The following is a 25,177-nucleotide window of genomic DNA, read 5'->3' on the forward strand; positions in this document are numbered from 1 at the left end:
TGATTTAACCACACTAAACATTTATATCCTCAGCAATAAAAATGAGAACAATATAAATTCCTTTGTATACTCCATATGTTTATTCTGATGGTTGAGACAGTATATGTTAATGTGTTCAGTAAATGGGAAATATGAGCTAATATTATCATCATTATTAATATACATTGATATACTCATAAACATAGCCAGTATTTTCTCAGCAGTGAGTATTCAATGAGGATTATTTGCTATATTTTGATATCAAATTGGAATTTTCTAAGTGTTTTTAGATTTGGTTATTGCCTATTTCACATTAGTTGCCACTAGATAAAATATTCAGAAGCCTGAAGTGTGATTCGTTTGAATGTTCCTCCATAGATTGTCTATGTTTTAAAATATATAGTGTATTTGTGGAAAATCTGGGGTATAGTAAGGCTAACAGATCAGGAGATTAAAAGACAGTTTTTTTTTATTGAGAGGGGGATCAATGTCAGAGTAGAAAGACATGGAGCTCACTTGCTCTCACAAACACATCAAAAATACATCTAGGGGCTTCCCTGGTGGCGCAGTGGTTGAGAGTCCGCCTGCCGATGCAGGGGACACGGGTTCATGCCCTGGTCCGGGAGGATCCCACATGCTGCGGAGAGGCTGGGCCCGTGGGCCATGGCCACTGAGCCTGTGCGTCCGGAGCCTGTGCTCCGCAGCAGGAGAGGCCATAGCAGTGAGAGGCCCACGTACCGCAAAAAACAAAAAACAAAAAACAAAAAAACAAAACACCCATCTACATGTGGAAGATTACTCAAAGAAAACTAATTGGAAACCGGCAGAATATCTCCTATAAAACCAAAACTGCAAGGAAGATCTCCATGTAACTGGGTAGACTTGGGGGGGGAAAGGCATCGGGTTGGAACCAGCACCCCTGGAGGGGTCTGTAAGGAAGAGAAAGGTCCACAAAGGTGGACCCTTGCCCTGGGGAGCCCCCATGCCTGTTGGGAAATCCACTGAGACAGAAGAGCTGGAGAAGCCTAGACTCTAATTGTAAGGAGTGTGTGTGTGCTGGCTTGCCAACAATCAGAGCAGAGAGAGACTTGCACTGATGGCTGCCACCTCATCACACTTCCCAGTTTGAAGGGGCAAGTGCCCAGTGCCCCTCACTCCACACTACAGCCTGGCAGGAGATCAGGGGAAAGATTCAGCCTATCTGCTAGAAGTGGGATTGCTGAATCACACGGGAGTTCTATTTTCAGTTTTTTGAGGGACTTCCATACTGTTTTCCATAGTAGCTGCACCAATTTACATTCCCACCAACAGTGCACAAGGGTTCTCTTTTCTCTACATCCTTGCCAACATTTGTTATTTGTAGTCTCTTTGATAATGGCCATTCTAACAGGTGTGAGGTGATATATCATTATGGTTTTTACTAGCATTTCCCTGGTGATTAGTGATGTTGAACATCCTTTCATGTACCTGTTGGACATCTGTATGTCTTCTTTGGAAAAATGTCTGTTCGGTTCCTCTGCCTATTTTTAAAATCAGATTGTTTCCTTTTTGCTGTTGAACTGAGTTCCTTTTATCTTTCGGATATTAACCTCTTATCAGATATAATTTGCAAATATATTCCATAAGTTGTCTTTTCATTTTGTTGTTTTCTACTATGCAGAAGCTCTTTAGTTTGATGTCGTCCCACTTACTAATTTTTGCTTTTGTTGCTTGTGCTTTTGATACCATATCCAAAAAATTGTTGTGAATACATATGTCAAGGAGATTTTCCACTATGTTTTCTTCTTAAGAGTTTTATGGTTTCAGTTCTTTACTCCATTTCAAGTTAATTTTTGTGAGTGGCATAAGATAGGAGTCCAATTTCATTATTCTACCTGTGATGATCCAGTTTTCCCAACACCATTTATTGAAGAGACTATCCTTTTCCCATTGAGTATTCTTGGCTCTCTTGTCAAATATTACTTGACTGTGTTTGTGAGGGTTTATTTCTGGGCTCTCAATTTTGTTCCATTGGCCTATGTTGTCTTCTTTCCTATAGTTTCCATGTCTTGCTCAAATTACATATCTGACCATACATGTTATCTATCCATCTTTTCCACTAGAGCATTTACTATATTAATCATAGTTAACTTAAAATTTCCTGTCTGATATTCTAATATCTGTGTCATATCTAAAACTGGTTCTGATGATTTGTCTCTTGATAGTGTGTTTATTTTTTCCATTGCTTTTTTGTAGACTTCATAATTTTTGTTGAAAGTCAGACATATTGTATAATGCAGTAAAGATGAGGTAAATAGTTTTCAGGCCTTGAAATGGGCTTTTTGTCTGGTCTTAAGCATGGGTAATTAAGTCAATCTGGAAGGGAATTGAGAGTTGGGCTGTGTTTGGGTTTTGTTGTTACTATGATTACCTTTAGTACTCTACATGCTTCAAATTCCTCTTACGATGTAAACTGCCTTGCCAGAGGTTTTCGTTTTCTCTTAGTTTACTTCCACATCAGCATCTGCTCCACTCTCAGTTTTAGATCTTTTGTGTCTTCTCAGAAATGGTCTTTTCCACACTTGTGCCCCTCTCCCAGCAGTAGACTGCTGTTACCTGGTCAGTTGATGTTTGTTAGCCTGGTAGTGGTAGGTATTCTCTGTTCTGAATCAGCATCAGCGTTGGGTTTTGTTCCTGGGTCTTGGGATAGGGTCTTCTCAGTAATCCAGCCTTGCCCCAGCTGTAGCAAACTTGTTCTTGGCCCAGCATGTATTCCTGGCCTCTGGGGTAGAGGTAGTTTTCTGTTTCCCAGGTGAGCTGTGTCTCCACTTCTTCCCTAAGGGCAACTGCATTTGCTGCTCTTCCTCCCCACAACCTTTCCCCCTCCTCCTGCTGTGGCTTAAAGCTTGTTGTTGTTGTTAACATAGAGGAGATAGAAGGGTCAAGGCAAGGCTTTATGCCTTTTTTGCAGTGCTTCTATTACATTCCCCCAGGCTTTCTCAAGACTGTTACTCCACCCTCAGTATTTCTTGTAAGATGTGTGGAGAGAAGCTTGCAAGAGAGGGCAACTTCTCCCTTGTTTTATGTAGCTACTAAGGGTTCTATATTCTCACACTAGACCATACTCAGCTTTAAGCAATTCATTAAAAATTTTGGCTAAGGGAATTCCCTGGTGGTCGAGCGGTTGGGACTCCGTGCTTCCACTTCAGGGGGCTGGGGTTCAATCCCTGGTCGGGGAACTGAGATCCTGCAAACCACGTGGCGCAGACAAAAAAAAAAATTTTTTTGTTGTTGAATTCTTCTTACTGGCTTTTATGGTATCTGGCTGCATCTGCCCCCGAAGAGCAATTGCTTGCATCTGGTCTCTCCTTGGAGGCCCCTTTCTTTAGATTTGGGGTTGACTGCTCTGCAATCTCTGATGGGTTCAAGGAAAGTTTTGAATTTCCAGACAGTCCAGTGTTTTTTGGTGGAAGGGTAGAAGTAATATCATTTTAGTTTTCTACATCCTAAGCAGAAGCCAGAAGTCATGGCACAAATTTTAATCTTGCTCATTGTAAGGCTGCCATGTGGAATTCAGTCATAAGGCTTGTGCCAAAATCTAGCCAATCGTACAAAATCTTAATGTGTCTCTAGAGAAGTAGCCTCCAAAGTCTTCCATATCTTAATCTTCCCAAATTGTGAATATGTTACATGGCAAAGGGGAATGAAGGGAGCAGACGGAATTAAGTTTGTAAATTGGCTAACCTTAAAATAGGGTATGTGGGCTTGTCCAGGTGAGCCCAATGTAATCAGAAGGGTCCTTAAATATGGAAACGGAAGGTAGAGGAGTCAGTATCAGAGTGATGCAATATGAGAAAGACTGACTATCCATTGCTGGCTTTGATAATGAAAGAGGGCCATGAGGCAAAGAATGGAAACAGCTTCAGAAAAGTTGCAAAGAAACAGATTCTCCCCTAGAACCTCTAGAAGAACACAGCCCTGCCAAACATCTTCATTTTAGCCTAGTGAAACTCATTTTGGACTTCTGATTTCCAGAACTATAACACATTTATGTTGTTTTAAACTAAGTAGTAATTTGCTATAGTAGCAATAGGAAACTAATACAGTCTCTGGTGCTCTAAGAATTGTGTATAAGGAGCTCTGGTAACAAAAATTTTGTTTGTGAAAAACGAACCAAAAATGAAAGCCAAATGACAATGTAAGAAATCAAACTGAATATAATGTAAATAACCTAATAAAGTGATTACTTCATCCTGATAAAAAGGAATTTTTTTTTATTAAGGAGGAGAAATTGAATCAAGTATTTTAGATCTATGCTATAAACATCTCCTCAACAAAGAAATAAGAAAAACATGTCTTACAAAATTCTTTCAACAAGTGCTCTAGCCAATACAAAATAATCACAACTGAGAGATAAAAATCTTACTAAAAGTTGAAAAGGTCGTTTATGAGCATAGACTCAGAAAACATGTGACTCTTGATAGGTATGCAATGTGAGAAATGCATTGCAAGAGAAATCTGTACATATTCATGATTAAATAAACCATAGAGGCTCTAGTGCAGCTACCACTACTGCCTTTGTTTTCAACTTAAATTTTTATCAATGAATAAAAATTAAAATGAACAATCATGTACAGTTCAATGAATCTTCACAAATTTAATATATGGTGTCCATGTTACCAGCCCCCAGAAACAAAATATTCAGCACTCCAGGTGCCCTCCTTTCTAGCCAGGACCAATTCCCAAGAATAAACATTATCTTTACTTCTAAAATTATAGCTTAGTTTTGCCAGATTTTGAACTTTGCATCAGTGGACTCAAACAGGATCTACTCTTTTGTGTCTGGGCATTTTTCCCCCCTCAACCTTGTTTCTGTGATTTGTTCATACTATTGTATATAATTCTAGTGTGTTCATTCTCATTGCTGGTAGTATTTCATTATATGAATATTCCACAGTTTATCTAAATTTCATATTAGTGATGGGCATTTGGACAGTTTGTTTTGATTATTATATAAATAGTGCTGCTAAGAACATTTTGTGCTTTTGGTGGTACAGAAATAGGTACATTTCTGTAGGTTATGTACCTGGGAGTCATAGATATGCTGGTCCAAACTCGCATATGTTCAGCTTTATTAGATATTGATTGTACACTCCCACCAGCATGGCTGCCTTTTATCTTAAGAAAATGCAGGTTTGAATTTTTTTAACTCTGTTTGAGATAAGTGTACATTTACATGCACTTGCAAGAAATAATACAGAGAGATCCCCATACCCTCTATTTAGTTTCCCACAATGGTAACTAATACCTTGTAAAACTATAATATGGTATCACAACCAGGATATAGACAATGATATAGTCAGGATATGGAACGGTTCCATCACAAGGATTCCTCGAGTTTCCCATTTTAGCCACACCTGCCCTCCACTTTAAACCATTTTTTCTGCCTGATGTGAAGTTAATAGGTGAGGAAACAATACATGATCCTTTCGCTACAGAAGTGTTTTCTACTAAGGTGAAGTAGCCCACAGAGAAGTATTGAAACAAGTGTTCAACAGGGATGACTAGCCTATGTTGGAAGGATATGCATTCATAAACAGCCGTATTCAGACTAGAAGTGAGCAATGAAGTTTACTAAAGATAGATCAATTTTGTGCCTGTGTAGATGGTTTTGTAATAAAACTGAGATCATTCCACCTTTTGTGAATCCTAGGGTGTTAATCAAGTACGTGTTTTAGCATATGAATAATAAAGCCCAAGTAGTTGCTGGGAAACACTGGGAGGATTAGGGAGGGCTTGCTTCCTCTAAGTCTTCAGAAAAATTTCCCTTTTCCTTCTCTGCAACAGTTTTTCATAAATTAAATACCGGTGTTTTTATTTTATTCACCTCAGGGGGCAATATTCCATTACTCATAGGAGTTCAGACACTGGAGTCTGACAGGCTTAAGTTGAAATCCTGGTTTGTTACTTAGTAGTAACTGTGGACAAATTCTCTTAACCTTGGTTTTCCCTTTTGTAAAGGAATAATAGCATATTGTTATAATAAGGATTTTTGAGGCTTAAGTGGGATTTTTTATGTAAAATGTGGATTTCTCTTGCTCAGCTTGCTGTTGACTTTGCTGTGGATTTAACCCTCTTTCTATAGGTACAAATGGAGACCACTTGTCATGTCTAGATTCTTGCCCATGTCTGAGTCCAGCATCCATTCATCTAACATAGTTCTGCTGTTCCTTCAATGTCTACTTATATTCTTGAGCCAGGCTATGAAGATTACCTTAATTATCACTGTACTTTTTCTTCCTTTGCTTTCAAATGCTTTTAGTGTTTACTATTTCTTTCTTGTAATTCTCCTATAGTGTAGACACCATTTAGGGCACAGTCATCTCCTTGTTACATTTTAAAATAATCACTAAAAATTTGAGATTTTGTTATAAAAAATGAAAATGTTGACAAATATTACATCTCAAACTTAAATCCTGATTCCATAAAACCCTACCACCACAACCTTCTCTTACAGTCTTCACCATTTCAGTAGTTGTCTATTTGCTCAGGCTAAAATTCTTGGCATCATCCCTGACTCTTTTATTTGTTCCACTTTCAACTTCTATATATAAATAAATCCAATGGACTCTGCCAGCAGACTTATCTAATATAACTTGCCAGCTCCTCATCCTTTAACCAACCTGTTCTAACCAATCACCATGTCTCACTTTTATTACTGCAATATCTCCAACTGCATTCCTGATTCCTCCCTTGTCCCCTCTATGGTCTCTTGTTCTCCCAAAAGCTAGAGTGATCCCTTATAAACATATTTTAGGTTACAAGTATTATTTGCTCAAAATCATCTAGTGCTTTTCCATTTCACTTATAATGAAAGAGTCCTTATAACTGCCTATAAATTATGAGATGCCCTAACCTACAGACATATCTCTGACCTCATCTTTCTACTTTTCAATTCCTTTCTCATTCTACCTCAGCTACATTGGCTTCCTTGCTGTATTGCAAATATGCTAATCTTCTACCTGCATCATGGCCTTTTCATATGCTGTTCCTTCTACCTAAAAAGTTTCCATTCCAGATATCGACACAGTTCATTCTCTCACTTCCTTTGAGTCTCTGATGAATATTACCTTCTCCTAAGGTATTCTCAGGTAACCCAATATGAAATAACACCAGTTTCAGCGGATGTGTTTATAAACACACATTAGAAGACTCTAGAAGGTGGAGACAAGAAGGCAGACTAACTAGGAACCTCAGGACCCAAGGTACAACACAACAGTGAAGTCCTTGGGTTTTCTTTTTGACTCATATTTCTGGGTACTAGAGAAACCATAATCCAGAAATGGTAACAGGCAAAGATAAAAGAAGTCTCAAGAAAACCCTCCTCTCTCCAGCCAAAGGACCAGGAAAAGGGCTGCCTAGTAGGACAGAGAACTTTTAGACAATAACTGCTTGCTCCAGCCAAACACAACAGGAAAATCTGCTGCTCCAAACCCACCACTGCCAGAAAAGGGTGGTTGGAGAGCCTCGGCTTCCACTCTCACTAGGGTAGTATCAGAGGAGGCAGAGCAGAGACAGAAGACTTTTATTCCCACAGGACTGGAATGAGGTGCACTTTCCTCTCCCTATGGAAAGTGGTGTCAGAGGAGGCCTAGTGGAGACTGTGACCACTGCCCAGCTATAACAAGGCTACCCTCCCCCTTATAGTGTCAGTGGAAGCCACTTGGGGAGCAGTAACAAGGCATCCCTGCCCCTAAAAGCCAGGGTGGTATCAGTAGAGGTCTGCTGGGAGCTGTAACAAACCCTCCTCGCACCACTATGTCAAAAGAGACCAAGTGGGTAACCTGGACTTTCATTCCCCACCTGACAGTGCCCTTCTCCCCCAACTAGAGCAGTGTCAGAGGAGGCCTGTTGAAACACAAAATTTAGATAAGATTCAGTCTTACAATACCCAAAATGTCCAGGTTTTAATTGTCATATAAAAAACTAGGAAATTCAACTTGAATGAGAAAAGACAACTGCCAGCATCTAGATGACACAGATTTTAGAATCACAAGGATTTTTCAAGCAGTTATAATAAAAATGCTTAAACAATAATGAACACACTTGAAACAAATGAAAGAACAAAGTCTCAGTGAAGAAACAGAAGATATAAAAAAGAACCAAATGTAACTTTTATAACTGAAATGTACAATAACCAAATTTTAAAAAAAATCAAGAATGAGCTTAACAGCAGAATGGAGGGGACAGAAGAAAGAATTAGTAAACTGGAAAATAGAATAATAGAAATTGCTGAATTTTCAACCTTCAGATTAATTCTACCAGTCATAGCCTATAAAACTTCCTGAACAAGAAAATTTTTGTTTACTTCAGCTAAAACTATTCATTCTGATATTTAAATAGGATAAGGTATTTATATTAGTGTTCTTGCCTTTACTTCAGGCAGTTTGCATATGGAATGCTTTGAAGACCCATAGGAAGAGCGTAAAGTAGACACCCCCCACTGGATTTACCAGAGGACTTTAAAACCTTTCCTTATACATCTCCTAGCTCATTGCTATCGCTCATCTAAATATGTTATATACATTCTTCTTTAATTACATAATCGAAACTAGTTAAAAGCATAAGAATTATAAAAGAAATATGAAAACTATATTTGCAGATGATATGCATAGAAAACCCGAGACAATCAATGACAAAACTAACTTGAATAAAAGGATTAAGTAAGACAGTGACTTATAAAATTTCATACAGAAGTCAATATGAATTTTCGGGGGACACAATTCATTCTACAACAGGTCTGTAGGAAAGTTGTTCTGTTCTTCACATTTTTTTTCTTATAGTATTTTTGTATGAATGCTGTGCTCATTCTCTTTTTGCTTCTTATATTTGAATTAGTTGGATTTTTCTCTATAATTAGGAGACTCCTGTCCTATGTGTATTGATGGAGGTGGGTGGTCCTCAGGGTTGTTTTCTAGCATGTACCTCCAAAGGACTCCCTCCTTAAAATATGAAACATTTTCTTAAAGAAACGGTTTGGTTACTAAGAATTGACACAAAACAGTTTTAAAAAATTAGTCAAAATTTGGACAGATTTATAAGAAGGACTTGAAAACAGTCAATAGCTTCTGGTAGTCCATAATGGTATAGTAGTCTTAGGAAACAATATTGGGGAGGTCTTTCCAGGAATATGAAACAATACCTACTTTTAAACCCAAGTGCCTAAATCTCTAGCTAAGTACTCTAGGATGGAACCTTACTTCCCTTCAGCCTTTGAGTCCTACCCCTCCTACCTACACACACACACACATACACACCATGATTCAAAAAATAAGTTTTCCTTAATGATTTTATGTTCTACAAGGAACTCAATTAGCTCTAGAATTTACCCAATATTATTTGCTATAAAAATGCCAGCAGTGTTCCAAAAGCAGCTTAAAATACTTCTCTTACAAATATAAAATATCGATGGTATGGTTTTCTCTCTGTGGCAATTTGGGTTTCTACAATAATTCCACTGCCTGTAAAATTATTTGGCTTTCTAAAGTAAACAACTGATTAATTTTAGTATAACAGAAATTTCAGAATAAAATAAATAATCATTATTATTTTGAAACACAGACATCAATATGCTACGTTTTGTAAGGCAAAGAACTACAAATTTTTTTGAGTGGAGTAAACAAAACACCGCAATTCAAAAGTTTTAGGTTCCACAATAATGATCAATACTTAATGATATTCGTACCTGACAACCAGAGAAAAATGTTATTTCCTAGATCTTCTTTAAATTCATCATTAAAGAAATCAGTGGATTCTGGAAATGCTTCCTGGAATGTTGCATAGATAGCTTGTGCCAAACAATCAGGATACACCTACCAAATACAGAGTCATATTAAAATAATTCCATATTTCATATAACATATCTCAACTATCAAAGAAATTACTAAATTTGTGAAATATACGTGTCCCTTTTTTCTTATAGCTTGTTTTTGGCCATTTAGTACATCTTTGTATTTCTAACTGAGGAATATGAACAAAGAAGAGTTGAAAATAAAGTCAGTCAATTTGGCTATTTGTTAGCCTTTTGGGAAAAAAATTTAATTTGGATAAAGGATGAAGTTACAATTAAGATAAGATACTCTAATGATTCTACATTTATTTCATTTAACCTTGCTATTGATACCCTCTTTCAGAAAAAGAACACTGTCTTTCAGGTCATTATAATAAAAAGCATATTATATATATTAATTGAAATATATTTGACATGTAATACTATGTGAGTTTAAGGTGTACAACATGTTGATACATTTGTTTACTGTAATATGATTACCACCATGGCATTAGCTAACACCTCTATCACGTCACACAATTATCACTTTGAGTGTGTGGTGAAAATAAAGAGCATGTTTTTAAATAATTGAAGCCTGTTTAGGTGAGTTAATATATTATAACCACAACTGTAAAATCATGATCCGATTTTATATTTGTATCATACAAATAGATGGTACTATCAGTATTATATTAGACTTAAAGTCGCTTGACTACTAAGCTTCTCTTGGGGACTGACTAAACACAGGAAGATACCAGATTTTTAGAGTAAAGATTTAAAATATTTTATCTGCTATTTTGGAAGGCTGGCAGACACAAGAAATTAGAAGAGGCAAGGAATGGCTTCTCCCCTAGGGCCTCTTAAAGAAACTAGCCCTGTTGATACCTTGATTTTAGTCCTATAAGACTCATTTTGGACTTCTGACCTATATAACTGTAAGACAATGAATTTCTGCTGTTTTAAGCCACTAACTTTGTGATAATTTTTACACCAGCAATAGGAAACTAATATAGCCACCTAATCCAGTCGTGCTAAAATCTGCTGGTATGGATGGTATTCTTTGAAGAACTCCATAAGTTTTTTTGGGTAGGGGAGTAGAAGAGAGGGAAGAATGCTTTAATATACTGATATATTTAATTTTACTGAGTAAACCATGAACATTTTTACTACCAGAAAAATCACATATTATAATTGTGGTATATAAAATCACACTAATAATCAAAATTTAAAAGTTGAACAAGGTAAGTAAGAGGAACTTTTAAAAGTTTTCTGTGAATATCTCACCTTCAGGAGATTAGGGGAAAAAGAGATCAAGTGTCAAATGGTGTTGGGAAAATTTCTGAAGGAATATCATTGTATGACATTGGAAGAAACTGAAGCAAAAGCTATACTAAATATGTTCAGATTCAGTTAATTTGTACTGAATAGTGAGATCTGAAGCTAATTTTTTGATTCTTAAATATTAATAGTTTTCTCTTTCTGTGGTAAGATAAATCAGATGAGCCAATAGTAACAAAACACCTTCTTATCTGAATGAGCTAAAAATAATAGAAATTGGTCAATGAGAGTTGAGGCTCCATTTCTACTTATAGAGCTGTGGAGGTAATAGACCTGTAGGGAGGTGGCGTGGTTCTCAAGTATTGAGACAGGGAGAGAGAACATTATAAAATGACTGAACAAAGGTCAAGGGGTCAAATCATTAAGGTGTACATGTTATTTGTTCTCAAGTGAGGCTTTTAATCTTGGTTAAACAACTTCTAATTTCTCCTTGGAAAAAGCCACTGAAAATAGGGACTTAGAAAAAATATCAAGTCATGATTTGAGAACGATTATAAATAGAATATCTATCAAAAGGCACATCCATCCCAAGGGAGAACATTTGGACCATAAATGTAAGACTAGAAATTACAGAATAAGGGATATGCAATGGTGCCACTATCTCCTTTGTTCACATTAAATAGGTCTTTTATTCTTTTCTTAAGAGCCCTGTGTTAAAGCATGCTTGATTTCATCGATCCATGTGTATAGGCTAGAAACACCACAAAGGGATAGACTAGGTGAAAGCGTATGGATAGGAGAATCAGCTGGTTTTGTCATCTCTAGACAATTTTAATGACCAAAAATCCTAATCATTAACTATTATTTTCCTGCAAATAAGAAAAATAAATTTAATATTAGCAGAGAAAATCTTAGTCTATCTTTCAGAACATTAGTGTTCTATAAACAATTTATGAATCATGGATCAACCTCTTCATCTGATGGACAACCAGCTGTGGAACTGAGAGACTGAATGTCTTGCGAAGATCACCTGGGTAATTACGAGCAGATTCCAGATGTGAAGCCAAGTCCCTTATGCCCAGTCCACTACTGATTTCCTTCTACGATACTGTATGTATATGTTTGTGAGATAGATCAAGATTGAGCATAAATATTTGGCAATTTAAGTTTATGTTTTCATAATGAAGGACATTTATTTTTATTTTAGGTTTTACCCATGGAAACATTGACTGACTCAAAAATACTTCTGTATTTCTGAATTACAGATGTCTGTACAACAAAGTATTTGAATGTGGCTTCTGCTTTGAAACGCTAGATGTTTACATTTTAAAACACTCCATGAAATTCCTACATGTCTTCATTTCACACTACTCAAGAACATAAATTATTTTAACCAAATTATTTTACTCTAACAGACATAGTAAAACATTTGATTCATAAATTTGTCCATTCTTTACTGTAACAGGTGCTTAGTACTTAGGCATAACACAAGAAGTTAAGTCCTCTTAGATCAAGATACTTTATAAAGTAAAATGATAATTTTGTAAGTAAAATACCAAGACTATACATAGAACAAGTCAATAGTTTTCAAATTATTAATATGCAAACAAATACATATACCACACTGAGGAGATTCTGTAAGGCTTTTAGTCAGTAGAATACAATATTCTGGGGTGGAGGGGCATGGCTTTTAAAATATTATTATTTACTCTACTTTAGGCAATTTTGCTTGCAAAGTAACAAAATATGTTCTCATATGTGTTTAAATAAAATAACTATTTTTATATTTCACTTGCTATAAAAATAATTATAATTAATTTCTATATTTACCTGAAAGAATGCATCCTTTCGACTTAGAGGTATGCTCATGAAAAGTGACACATAACTTTCTGAAATTCTATCAAACAAGGAATCTTGACTTTCTCTGTCAGGCTTAAAAAATAAAACACACATGGAATTAAAAGCATTAATGTTACAATTTAAAATTAGAATCTGTTTACATAATGTCAGTAACTCTATCTTCTTAAAGGGCAGATCAGTTGCTATAGTGGGATGAGCATGGGTTTTTGGCATCATGCAGACCTGAATTTGAATGCTGGCTCCATTATTCATCAGCAGCACTATCCCAGGCAAGTTAATTAAGTCCTAGTTTCCTTATCTGCCAAATATAGATAATATACACATACCTTAAAGTATTATCTTAAAATTAAATAGGGACAAGGATTATGTTTTGTTTGACTTTGTATTTCAAGCCCTCAGCATGGTGCCTGGCACATTGAAAGCACACCAACATTTGATGAATTAATGAAGGTTCTTGAATAGTAGTTGGCATGCACAAGGCAATCAATGACGTAGTTGCCTGCTATTATTCTATAACCATTCCAAATTTTTCATAATCAGTAACTCAGTATAAAATCAAAGCAATTACTGGAATGAGACAGCCATAGCCAGAACTAGTAAAATTGTGACATGAGAACTATACTAAAAACAAAGTAAGTAGAATGTCATAAGAAGGAAGCAATCTGTAGATAATAATAATGTCAATATTAAAGTTCTAAGGTAGTACCTTGAATTCTTGCTCTATTAAGCAATGAAGAGATAAATTAAAGTACAAATCCATGAATTAAATAAAGCAATAAAGATGAATTAAAGTCCAAATTCATTTATGATGTCAACAGTAGAAGCATAAGCTGGCATTAACAGATTTTGGTAATAAACATAAAAAATGATCAAATTTAGTGGTAGTTTTCTATGAAATTAGCATGCCATATGAGCTGGGATTCATAAATGCATAGAATCTTAGACCTAAAATGGAAGTTAGATATCACCTAGGTTAAGCCCCTCTATTTTAGTGACTGCATTGATGCTCAGAAAGATTAAGAGAATTATTTAAGGTTATACACAGTTAAGTAACTGAAAGCCAGACTAGAATCTAGGTCTCCTAACTCCCAAAACAGCTTTCATGCTTGTGTAGTAAGTTTATGGAAGGAGAAGGTAGCAGAAATAATAATGATAATGTTAACAATTCTTGATCATTTATATAATGGGCAGTGGTTCTAAGACTTAGGGTTGTGTGAGAATTAAATGAGATAATATATAATTTACTAGTAGAGAAAGTTGGCATGTTTCAGTTACATGATCTACACTTAACATGTGTGATGAAATACCCAAACAGAAAGTTGTAGAACATGTCTTTGACTAATACAATTCAACCTAATGTCCACACCATATATACCTCCACAGGAAACTGAGTAGCAAAATGGTACAGTAAATTTTTATACATGTTTTGGTATGTTTGAAAAGAAAACGTATCCTACAGCTTTTGGATATTCAGGTTACTGATATGTTCATTAGATCTAGCTATTTAACATATGTTAAATCATACTTACATTCCAGGAATAAATTTCATTGGTCAGATTGTATAACCCTTTTAATATACTGCTGAATTCAGTTTGCTAGTATTTTGTTGAAGATTTTTGCATCAATATCCATCAAAGAGAATATTGGTCTGTAGACACTTTTTTTGTTGTAATATCTTTGGCTTTGGTATCAGGGTAATGCTGGTCTCATAAAATGAGGTAGAAAGTATTGCCCTCTCTTCAATTTTTTGGGAGAGTTAGAGAAGGACTGGTGTTAATTCTTCTTTAAATGTTGGCAGAATTCATCAGTGAAGTCATCTAGTCCAGGACTTTTCTTTGTTGGGAGGTTTCTGATTACGGAAACCTGATTGAATCTCCTTACTAGTTATAGGTCTATTCAGATTGTCTATTTTTTCATTATTCAGTCTTGGAAAATTACGTTTCTAGGAATTTGTCCATTTTATACAGGCTATCCAATTTGTTGTTATATGTTTGTTCACAGTACTCTAATAATCCTTGTTATTTCTTTGCCAATAGTAATGTTTCCACTTTCTGACTTCGGTAATTTGAGTGCTTTTTTTTTTTTTTTTTTTTTTGGCTACACTGAAAGGCATATGAGCTCTTATATGAGATCTTAGTTCCCCAACGAGGGATTGAACCCATGCCCCCTTCAGTGGAAGCACGGAGTCTTAACCACTGGACTGCCAGGGAAGTCCTCACTTTTTTTCTTAGTCTAGCTACTGGTTTGTCAATTTTGTTGATCTCAAAGAACTAACTTTTGGCTTTACTGATTTTCTCCACTGTTTACCAATTCTCTATTTTATTTATCTACACTCTAATCTTTATTAATTCCTTCCTTCTTTGTTGTTCTTTTTCTAGTTCCTTAATATGTAAAGTTAGGTTGTTGATAATATTGCTTTTTGATTTGTTTAAAACTTTAAATTTGTCATTTAGCAATGCTTTTGCTTTATCCTATGAGTTTTGGTACACTGTGTTTTTTGCTTTCATTTGTTTCAAGTTATTTTCTAATTTCCCCTGTGATTTATTCTTTGAATCATTGGTTAAGAACTCTTATACATCAACAATGTGAGAATAATTCGTACATCCAGTTTGGAAACAACTTGGCACTACCTTGTGAAGTTGAACATCTTCATACCCAACAATGCAGCAATTCCATTCCTTCTCTATGTGTCTTGCAATTTTTGTTTGAGAGATGGACATCTTCAATAGGACAGTAAAACCTGAGGTATAAAGTAGTTATGCTTGGGAATAGGTATGTCTCTTCTCTTGTTAGCCTTTAGGGTCTGAGTCAATTAAGTAAAATGTTAAGCTCCATTTGGGTTTTGTTTTTGCTATGGCTACTCTCAGTGAAACAGAGGCTTCAAATTCTTCCTGCATTGCCTTGTTTTTAGAATTCTTGAAGACCCACCTTTTGAATTCATTTTCTCTAATTCCTTCTGTTTTTCAGTTTTTCCTTTTATTGGTTTCCTCTCTGATCTTTATTATTTCCTTTCTTCTGCATACTTTGGTTTTCATTTCTTTTTCTTTGTCTAGTTTCCTACAGAAGTTGAGGTCATGGTTTTTGAGAACTTTCCTTATTTCAAATCTAGACATCTTAATGCTTTAAATTTCCAAATACTGCTTGAGGTCCATTCCACAAATTTTAATCTGTATTTTCATTTTCATCAAGTTCAAAATACTTTTCAATTTCCCTACTGATTTCTGGTTCGACCCACAGTTCCTGAGAAATGTGTTATTTAGTTATCAAATATTTGAAGATTTTCCATGTAGCTTTCTGTTATTCATTTATAATATAATTCCATTTTGGTCTAAAAACATACTTTGTATGATTTGAATTCTTTTCATTTCATTAGGATGTTTTCCTACCCCAGAATATAGTTGGTAAAAGTTTAATGGGTACATGAGAAAAATGTGTATTCTGCTGTTGTTATGAGGAATGTTTAATAAGTATCAATTAGATCCATAAAGTTGGTTAACAGTATTGCTCAAGTCATCTACATCACTCTATATCATTAACTGGTTTTCTGCACATACGACCAATTATTGAATATAAGGTGTTGAAATACCTAACTATACTTATAGATTTGTCTATGCTTCTTTACGTATTAAAATTTTTTCATTAAATGTGTTTCAAAGCACTTTAATTAGGTACATAAATATTTATGATTGTTATGTCATATTGATGTATTGACTACTTTATAATTATACAATTACTTTCTTTTTCCCCGGTAATATTCTTTGCTTTGAAGGCTACCCTGTATAATGAGTTCAAAAAAGTTGTGATTTTTGTGGGTTATATATGGCTTGTCTTCGTTATTTTATGAGTGGCATTGATGTACTTTCCAGCCTCCTGAATCTTTTTGGGAGCCAATATTCCAAGGACAATTTTGAAAACATTAAGGGTATATCATTACTGGAATTCTTCTAGTTAAACACGATCAAGGAAATTTTTATCATTACCCTACACGTTGGCCAGCAATTTTTGGAACACTGCATTCTCACTAACAATATAATAATAAATAATAATGATAGATGTAACCATTGAACACTTACCATATACCTACTTCCATGTAAACAACTTTACATGCATTTTCTAATATAACTCCCAATAAACAGATAAAGTAGGTAATTTTAAAAATTTTATGAAAGATTTAGAGAGGTAACTATTCAAAGTGACATCATTTTCTAAGTGGATAAATTTGTTTTTGAAGGCCAGATCTTAATTCTATTATACTGAATCTCATATTACATTTATATAGTATTTCCACAGTTTACTAGGGATTTTATTCATGTCACTTTTAGAACACACAACAACTCTAGGAAAAAAGAAAGTCTATGTTATTTGTACCTGTTTTTTGTTTGTTTTGTTTTATTTTGTTTTAGAGAGATGACATAACTGAAGCTCAGAGTGATTTTCTGACTAGCCCAAAGTCTCACACTAACTACTGGGAAAGCCAGATTTAAAAATTTAATTTCCTGGATTCCAGTGCAGCACTTTTTCTACTAGATCAAGCTAACACTACATCATAGGCAATAAAGGAAATCTGCTTTTATATTAGTCACCTAACAACTACTGAAATAAGTTTTAGAGCCAGCATACTGAACCATGCTATATTCTAGAGTATGATTATATATATTTTTTCATATTATGCTGTTGGTAATTAAATTGTACAAGTGGCTCAGGGTTCTATTCCAATTATAAAGTCATTATTGTTTATTATTCATAAAGTAGATCCAAAAATAGATAGAATTTATGTGTTTTGTACTCACCTGAAAATGTAGTATAGCTTGAAATAGGAGCTAACCTACCAAAACAGATATTCCCACACAATGCTGGTAAAAATGTATGGGCATGCACCACACTTATTTGGTGGATTTAGGAAACTAAGAGGTCATGCTATTTATCTAGTTCACTGGCTTCAATACATTTATATTTAACAATGAATCCTCTTAGAAATAAAACCATAGGTGAAATGTAATGAACAGAACAGATGAAACAGGAGCTGTTCTGGTTAAATCACGGAAATGTTGCTTCAATATGGCTTGGATACCCCTTCAGTTCCCTAGAACACTAGCAGAACACTCATCCAGCTGAATCATATATTGTTCCTCAAAACACATCAGAAATCTTAACTGATACTGGAAATGTTATTAAATTATAATATTTTTAAATTATTACTTGGGTAGGAGTCAAGGTGGCGGACTAGGAGGATGCGGAATTCGCATCTCCACACAACTAGGGCACCTACCAGGCACCGGTGGGGGGCCACGGACACCTAAGGGGACAGGAGGAACCCCCAGCGACCAGGTAGGGTGTGGGGGGAGTGAAGGGGGAGGAGAAGTGGAGGCAGGATGGGACTGGCGCCCCTGCAGGGCAGCTGGGGGAGGGGAAGGGATCCCACGCCTGAAGGGGTAAATTGGGGGACCATTGGGAGGGCAGGGGATCAAAAGGGAGCATGGCCAGGATTCCCCTGCCCACTAGGGCCCCTGGGAGCCTGTTGAGATCCCAGGCCTGATCCTCTGCACACGGAGGCCCCCGCCAGCCGTGCATGAGTCCTGAGGGAGTGGGAGGGAGGGAAGGGGGAGCAAAAGTAAAGGCCAGACCTCCAGCACTAGCACCCCTGAGGGGTGGCTGGGGGAGGAGGAGTTCCTACAACCAGCAGAACTTACCCACGGTTAGGGGTCCAGCGGGGACAGGGGAGACCCTGGGGGAGACAGTGGTGGTGGCGTGCAGAGGAATGGAAGGTAACGTGGCCGGCACTTGCCCTGTCTACTTAGGCACCAGGGAGCCTGATGGGCTCCTGGGCCTAATCCTCTGCCCTCAGAGTCTCCCTCCTGCAGTGCAGAGCCCAGGCCCCGCCCCTACACCCCCACCCAAGGCCCTACCACTACACTTGGAGACTCCCTCCAATGCTGGTCCTAAACCCCACCCACACACCCTCACTCAGGGCCCTAACTCCAAACTCCAGAACTCCACACTCCAGAGGTCCTCCTTTCCATGTACTGCCTCTCCCCTTCTGTGTAGGTACTAAGCAGAGGCCCTGCCACACACTCAAAGGTCACCCCCCACCCACCTAAGTCCTGCCACACACAGAATCCCACCCCTGCTTAAGTTCCACTCCCACCTAAACACTGCCCCAATAGCCAAGGTTTTTTTTTTTTCCTCTTTTAGATTGGGGCTCTGTTTTACCTTGTTGATTCACTTATATTTTTATTTTTCCTAATAAATCTTTTATTTTTCTAATTTTATTTTATTCTTTATACACTGTTATTGTTCTCTCCTTTTGGCTTGTTCCCCCACTTTTTTTTTTTTCTGTTGTCATTTTATTTTACCATGTTTTAGTTGTTTCAAATATATTTTTATTTTTCCTAATATATTTTGTTTATTCTTTGATATGTACTGCTCCTTTTGTTTTTTTTTTGCCACGCCATGCAGCTTGAAGGATTTTGGTTCCCAGCCCGGAGGTCAGGCTCGACCTCCTGTGATGGGAGCTCTGAGTCCAAAAAGCTGGAATAACAGAGAACCTCAAACCCCAGGGAATATTAATTGGAGTGAGGCCTGGAGGTGCTCATCTCAGCACCAAGACCTGGCTCTATCCAACTGCTTGCAAACTCCAGTGCTGGACGCCACAGGCCAAACAACCAGTAAGACAAGAATACAGCCCCACCCAACAGAAGAAAAAAAAAGGAAATGACAAAAAATTATCTTACAGACAAAGGAGTAAGGTAAAAACTTACAAGACCAAATAAATGAAGAGAAATAGGCAACCTATCTGAAAAAGAATTCAGAGTAATGATAAAGATGATCCAAAATCTCAGAAACAGAATGGAGAAAATACAAGAAACATTTAACAGGAACTAGGAGAACTAAAGAACAAACAAACAGTGATGAACAACATAATAATTGAAAAGAAACACACTCTAGAAGGAATCAATAGCAGAATAACTGAGGCAGAAGAACAGATAAGTGAGCTGGAAGATAAAATGGTGGAAATAACTGCCAGGGACAGAATAGAGAAAAAAGAATGAAAAGAATTGAGGACAGTCTCAGAGACTCCTGGGACAGCATTAAATGCACCAACATTCAAATTATAGGGGTTCCAGAAGAAGCAGAGAAAAGAAAGGGTCTGAGAAAATATTTCAAGAGATTATATTTGAAAACTTCCCTAACATGGAAAAGGAAATAATCAAGTACAGGAGGCGCAGAGAGTCCCATACAGGATAAATCCAAGGAGAAACATGCCAGGACATGTTAATCAAACTATCAAAAATCAAATACAAAGAAAAATTATTAAAAGCAGCAAGGGAAAAACAACTAATAACGTAAAAGGGAATCTGCATAAGGTTAACAGCTGATCTTTCATCAGAAATTCTGCAAGCCAGAAGGGAGTGGCAGGACATACTTAAAGGGATGAAAGGGAAAAACCTACAACCAAGATTACTCTACCCAGTAAAGATCTCATTCAGATTTGACAGAGAAATTAAAACCTTTACAGACAAGTAAAAGTTAAGAGAATTCAGCACCACCAAACCAGCTTTACAAGAAATGCTAAAGGAACTTCTCTAGGCAGGAAACACAAGAGAAGGAAAAGACCTACAATAACAAACCCAAAACAATTGGTAATAGAAACATACATATCAATAACTACCTTAGACTTCCGGGAAGATGGCGGAAGAGTAAGACGCGGAGATCACCTTCCTCTCCACAGATACACCAGAAATACATCTACGCGTGGAACAACTCCTACGGAGCACCTACTGAACGCTGGCAGAAGACCTCAGACCTCCCAAAAGGCAAGGAACCCCCCACGTACCTGGTTAGGGCAAAAGAAAAAACTAAACAGAGACAAAAGGATAGGGACGGGTCCTGTACCAGCGGGAGAGAGCTGTGAAGGAGGAAAAGTGTCCACACACTAGGAAGCCCCTTCGCGGGTGGAGACTTCGGGAGGCGGAGTGGGGGAGCTTGGGAGCCGCGGAGGAGAGCACAGCAACAGGGGTGCGGAGGGCAAAGCGGGCAGATTCCAGCGCAGAGGATCGGGCCGACCGGCACTCACCAGCCGAGAGGCTTGTCTGCTCGCCCGCCGGGGCGGGCGGGACGGGGAGCTGAGGTTCCGGCTTTTGTCGGAGCGCCGGGAGAGGACTGAGGTTGGCGGCGTGAACACAGCCTGCAGGGCGTTGGTGCGCCGCGGCTGGCCGGGAGAGAGTCTGGGGAGGGGTCTGGACCTGCCGAAGAGGCAAGAGACTTTTTCGTCCCTCTTTGTTTCCTGGTGCACGAGGAGGGGGGATTGGGAACGCTGCTTGGGAGAGCTCCGGGGACGGGCGCGAGCCGCGGCTGAGAGTGCGGAGCCCAGAGACGGACATGGGACGCTAAGGCCGCTGCTGCCGCCGCCAGGAGGCCTGTGTGCGAGCGCAGGTCACTAGCCACACGCCCTTCCGGGGAGCCTGTGCAGCCCGCCGCTGCCGGGGTCCCGGGATCCGGGGACGGCTCCCCCGGGAGAGCGCACGGCGCGCCTCAGGCTGCAGCGTCACGCTGGCCTCTGCCGCTGCAGGCCCGCCCTGCACTCCGTGACCCTCCCTACCCCCCGGCCTGGGTGAGCCAGAGCCTCCGAATCAGCGGCTCCTTTAACCCCGTCCTGTCTGAGCAAAGAACAGACGCCCTCCAGCGACCTACACGCACAGGCGGGGCCAAATCCAAAGCTGAGCCCCTGGGAACTGTGAGGACAAAGAAGAGAAAGGGAAATCTCTCCCAGCAGCCTCAGAAGCAGCGGATTAAAGCTCCACAATCAACTTGATATACCCTGCATCTGTGGAATACCTGAATAGACAAGGAATCATCCCAAATTAAGGAGCCCTGTGGATGAAAGGCTCTTGGTGCTGCAGCCAGGAGTCAGTGCTGTGCCTCTGAGGTGGGAGAGCCAACTTCAGGACACTGGTCCACAAGAGGCCTCCCAGCTGCACATAATATCAAACGGCAAAAATCTCCGAGAGATCTCCATCTCAACGCCAGCACCCAGCTTCACTCAACGACCAGCAAGCTACAGTGCTGGACATCCTATGCCAAACAACTAGCAAGACAGGAACACAACCCCACCCATTAGCAGAGAGGCTGCCCAAAATCATAATAAGTCTACAGACACCCCAAAACACACCACCAGACGTGGACCTGCCCACCAGAAAGACAAGATCCAGCCTCATACACCAGAACACAGGCACTAGTACCCTCCACCAGGAAGCCTACACAACCCACTGAACCAACCTTAGCCACTGGGGACAGACACAAAAAAAAACAGGAACTACGAACCTTCAGCCTGCAAAAAAAAAAAAGGAGACCCCAAACACAGTAAGATAAGCAAAATGAAAAGACAGAAAAACACACAGCAGATGAAGGAGCAAGATAAAAACCCACCAGACCTAACAAATGAGGAAGAAATAGGCAGTCTACCTGAAAAAGAATTCAGAATAATGATAGTAAGGTTGATCCGAAATCTTGGAGATAGAATGGACAATAGAATGGACAAATTGCAAGAATCAGTTAACAAGGACCTAGAAGAACTAAAGATGAAACAAGCAACGATGAACAACACAATAAATGAAATTAAAAGTACTCTAGATGGGATCAATAGCAGAATAACTGAGGCAGAAGAACGGATAAGTGACCTGGAAGATAAAATAGTGGAAATAACTACTGCAGAGCAGAATAAAGAAAAAAGAATCAAAAGAACTGAGGACAGTCTCAGAGACCTCTGGGACAACATTAAACGCACCAACATTCGAATTATAGGGGTTCCAGAAGAAGAAGAGAAAAAGAAAGGGACTGAGAAAATATTTGAAGAGATTATAGTTGAAAACTTCCCTAATATGGGAAAGGAAATAGTTAATCAAGTCCAGGAAGCACAGAGAGTCCCATACAGGATAAATCCAAGGAGAAATACGCCAAGACACATATTAATCAAACTGTCAAAAATTAAATACAAAGAAAACATATTAAAAGCAGCAAGGGAAAAACAACAAATAACACACAAGGGAATCCCCATAAGGTTAACAGCTGATCTTTCAGCAGAAACTCTGCAAGCCAGAAGGGAGTGGCAGGACATATTGAAAGTGTTGAAGGAGAAAAACCTGCAACCAAGATTACTCTACCCAGCAAGGATCTCATTCAGATTTGATGGAGAAATTAAAACCTTTACAGACAAGCAAAAGCTGAGAGAGTTCAGCACCACCAAACCAGCTCTACAACAACTGCTAAAGGAACTTCTCTAGGCAAGAAACACAAAAGAAGGAAAGGACCTACAATAACGAACCCAAAACAATTAAGAAAATGGGAATGGGAACACACATATCGATAATTACCTTAAATGTAAATGGACTAAATGCTCCCACCAAAAGACACAGATTGGCTGAATGGATACAAAAACAAGACCCATATATTTGCTGTCTACAAGAGACCCACTTCAGACCTAGAGACACATACAGACTGAAAGTAAGGGGATGGAAAAAGGTATTTAATGCAAATGGAAACCAAAAGAAAGCTGGAGTAGCAATTCTCATATCAGACAAAATAGACTTTAAAACAAAGACTATTAGAAGAGACAAAGAAGGACACTACATAATGATCAAGGGATCGATCCAAGAGGAAGATATAACAATTGTAAATATTTATGCACCCAACATAGGTGCACCTCAATACATAAGGCAAATACTGACAACCATAAAAGGGGAAATCGACAGTAACACATTCATAGTAGGGGACTTTAACACCCCACTTTCACCAATGGACAGGTCATCCAAAATGAAAATAAATAAGGAAACACAAGCTTTAAATGATACATTAAACGAGATGGAGTTAATTGATATTTATAGGACATTCCATCCAAAAACAACAGAATACACATTTTTCTCAAGTGCTCATGGAACATTCTCCAGGATAGATCATATCTTGGGTCACAAATCAAGCCTTGGTAAATTTAAGAAAATTGAAATTGTATCAAGTATCTTTTCTGACCACAACGCCATGAGACTAGATATCAATTACAGGAAAAGATCTGTAAAAAATACAAACACATGGAGGCTAAACAATACACTAATTAATAATGAAGTGATCACTGAATAAATCAAAGAGGAAATCAAAAAATACCTAGAAACAAATGACAATGGAGACACAACGACCCAAAACCTGTGGGATGCAGCAAAAGCAGTTCTAAGGGGGAAGTTTATAGCAATACAAGCCCACCTTAAGAAGCAGGAAACATCTCGAATAAACAACCTAACCTTGCACCTCAAGCAATTGGAGAAAGAAGAACAAAAAAACCCCAAAGCTAGCAGAAGGAAAGAAATCATAAAAATCAGATCAGAAATAAATGAAAAAGAAATGAAGGAAACAATAGCAAAGATCAATAAAACTAAAAGCTGGTTATTTGAGAAGATAAACAAAATAGATAAACCACTAGCCAGATTCATCAAGAAAAAAAGGGAGAAGACTCAAATCAATAGAATTAGAAATGAAAAAGGAGAGGTAACAACTGACACTGCAGAAATAAAAGAGATCATGAGAGATTACTACAAGCAACTCTATACCAATAAAATGGACAATCTGGAAGAAATGGACAAATTCTTAGAAATGCACAACCTGCCAAGACTGAATCAGGAAGAAATAGAAAATATGAACAGACCAATCACAAGCACTGAAATTGAAACTGTGATTAAAAATCTTCCAACAAAGAAAAGCCCAGGACCAGATGGCTTCACAGGCGAATTCTATCAAACATTTAGAGAAGAGCTAACACCTATCCTTCTCAAACTCTTCCAAAATATAGCAGAGGGAGGAACACTCCCAAACTCCTTCTACGAGGCCACCATCACCTTGATACCAAAACCAGACAAGGATGTCACAAAGAAAGAAAACTACAGGCCAATATCACTGATGAACATAGATGCAAAAATCCTCAACAAAATACTAGCAAACAGAATCCAACAGCACATTAAAAGGATCATACACCATGATCAAGTGGGGTTTATTCCAGGAATGCAAGGATTCTTCAATATACGCAAATCTATCAATGTGATAAACCATATTAACAAACTGAAGGAGAAAAACCATATGATCATCTCAATAGATGCAGAGAAAGCTTTTGACAAAATTCAACACCCATTTATGATAAAAACCCTGCAGAAAGTAGGCATAGAGGGAACTTTCCTCAACATAATAAAGGCCATATATGACAAGCCCACAGCA

The 25,177-nt window shown here is 38.0% G+C and overlaps 1 protein-coding gene across 1 annotated transcript in view; it reads right to left on the minus strand.

Moving 5' to 3' along the window:
• FAM227B (family with sequence similarity 227 member B) overlaps positions 1–25,177 on the minus strand; it is a gene marked incomplete at its 3' end in the record, with an annotated part of 266,307 nt that overhangs the window by 191,927 nt on the left and 49,203 nt on the right. The window contains exons 8-9 of the mRNA XM_082860879.1: positions 12,896–12,997; positions 9,704–9,830 (exon numbers count right to left, since the gene is read on the minus strand). Of these exons, the coding sequence (XP_082717005.1) occupies positions 9,704–9,830; positions 12,896–12,997 (229 nt within the window). The remainder of the gene's footprint in view (positions 1–9,703; positions 9,831–12,895; positions 12,998–25,177) is intronic.

Source organism: Leucopleurus acutus (assembly GCF_964270905.1).
Source record: "Leucopleurus acutus genome assembly, chromosome: 1".
Lineage (NCBI taxonomy): Eukaryota > Metazoa > Chordata > Mammalia > Artiodactyla > Delphinidae > Leucopleurus > Leucopleurus acutus.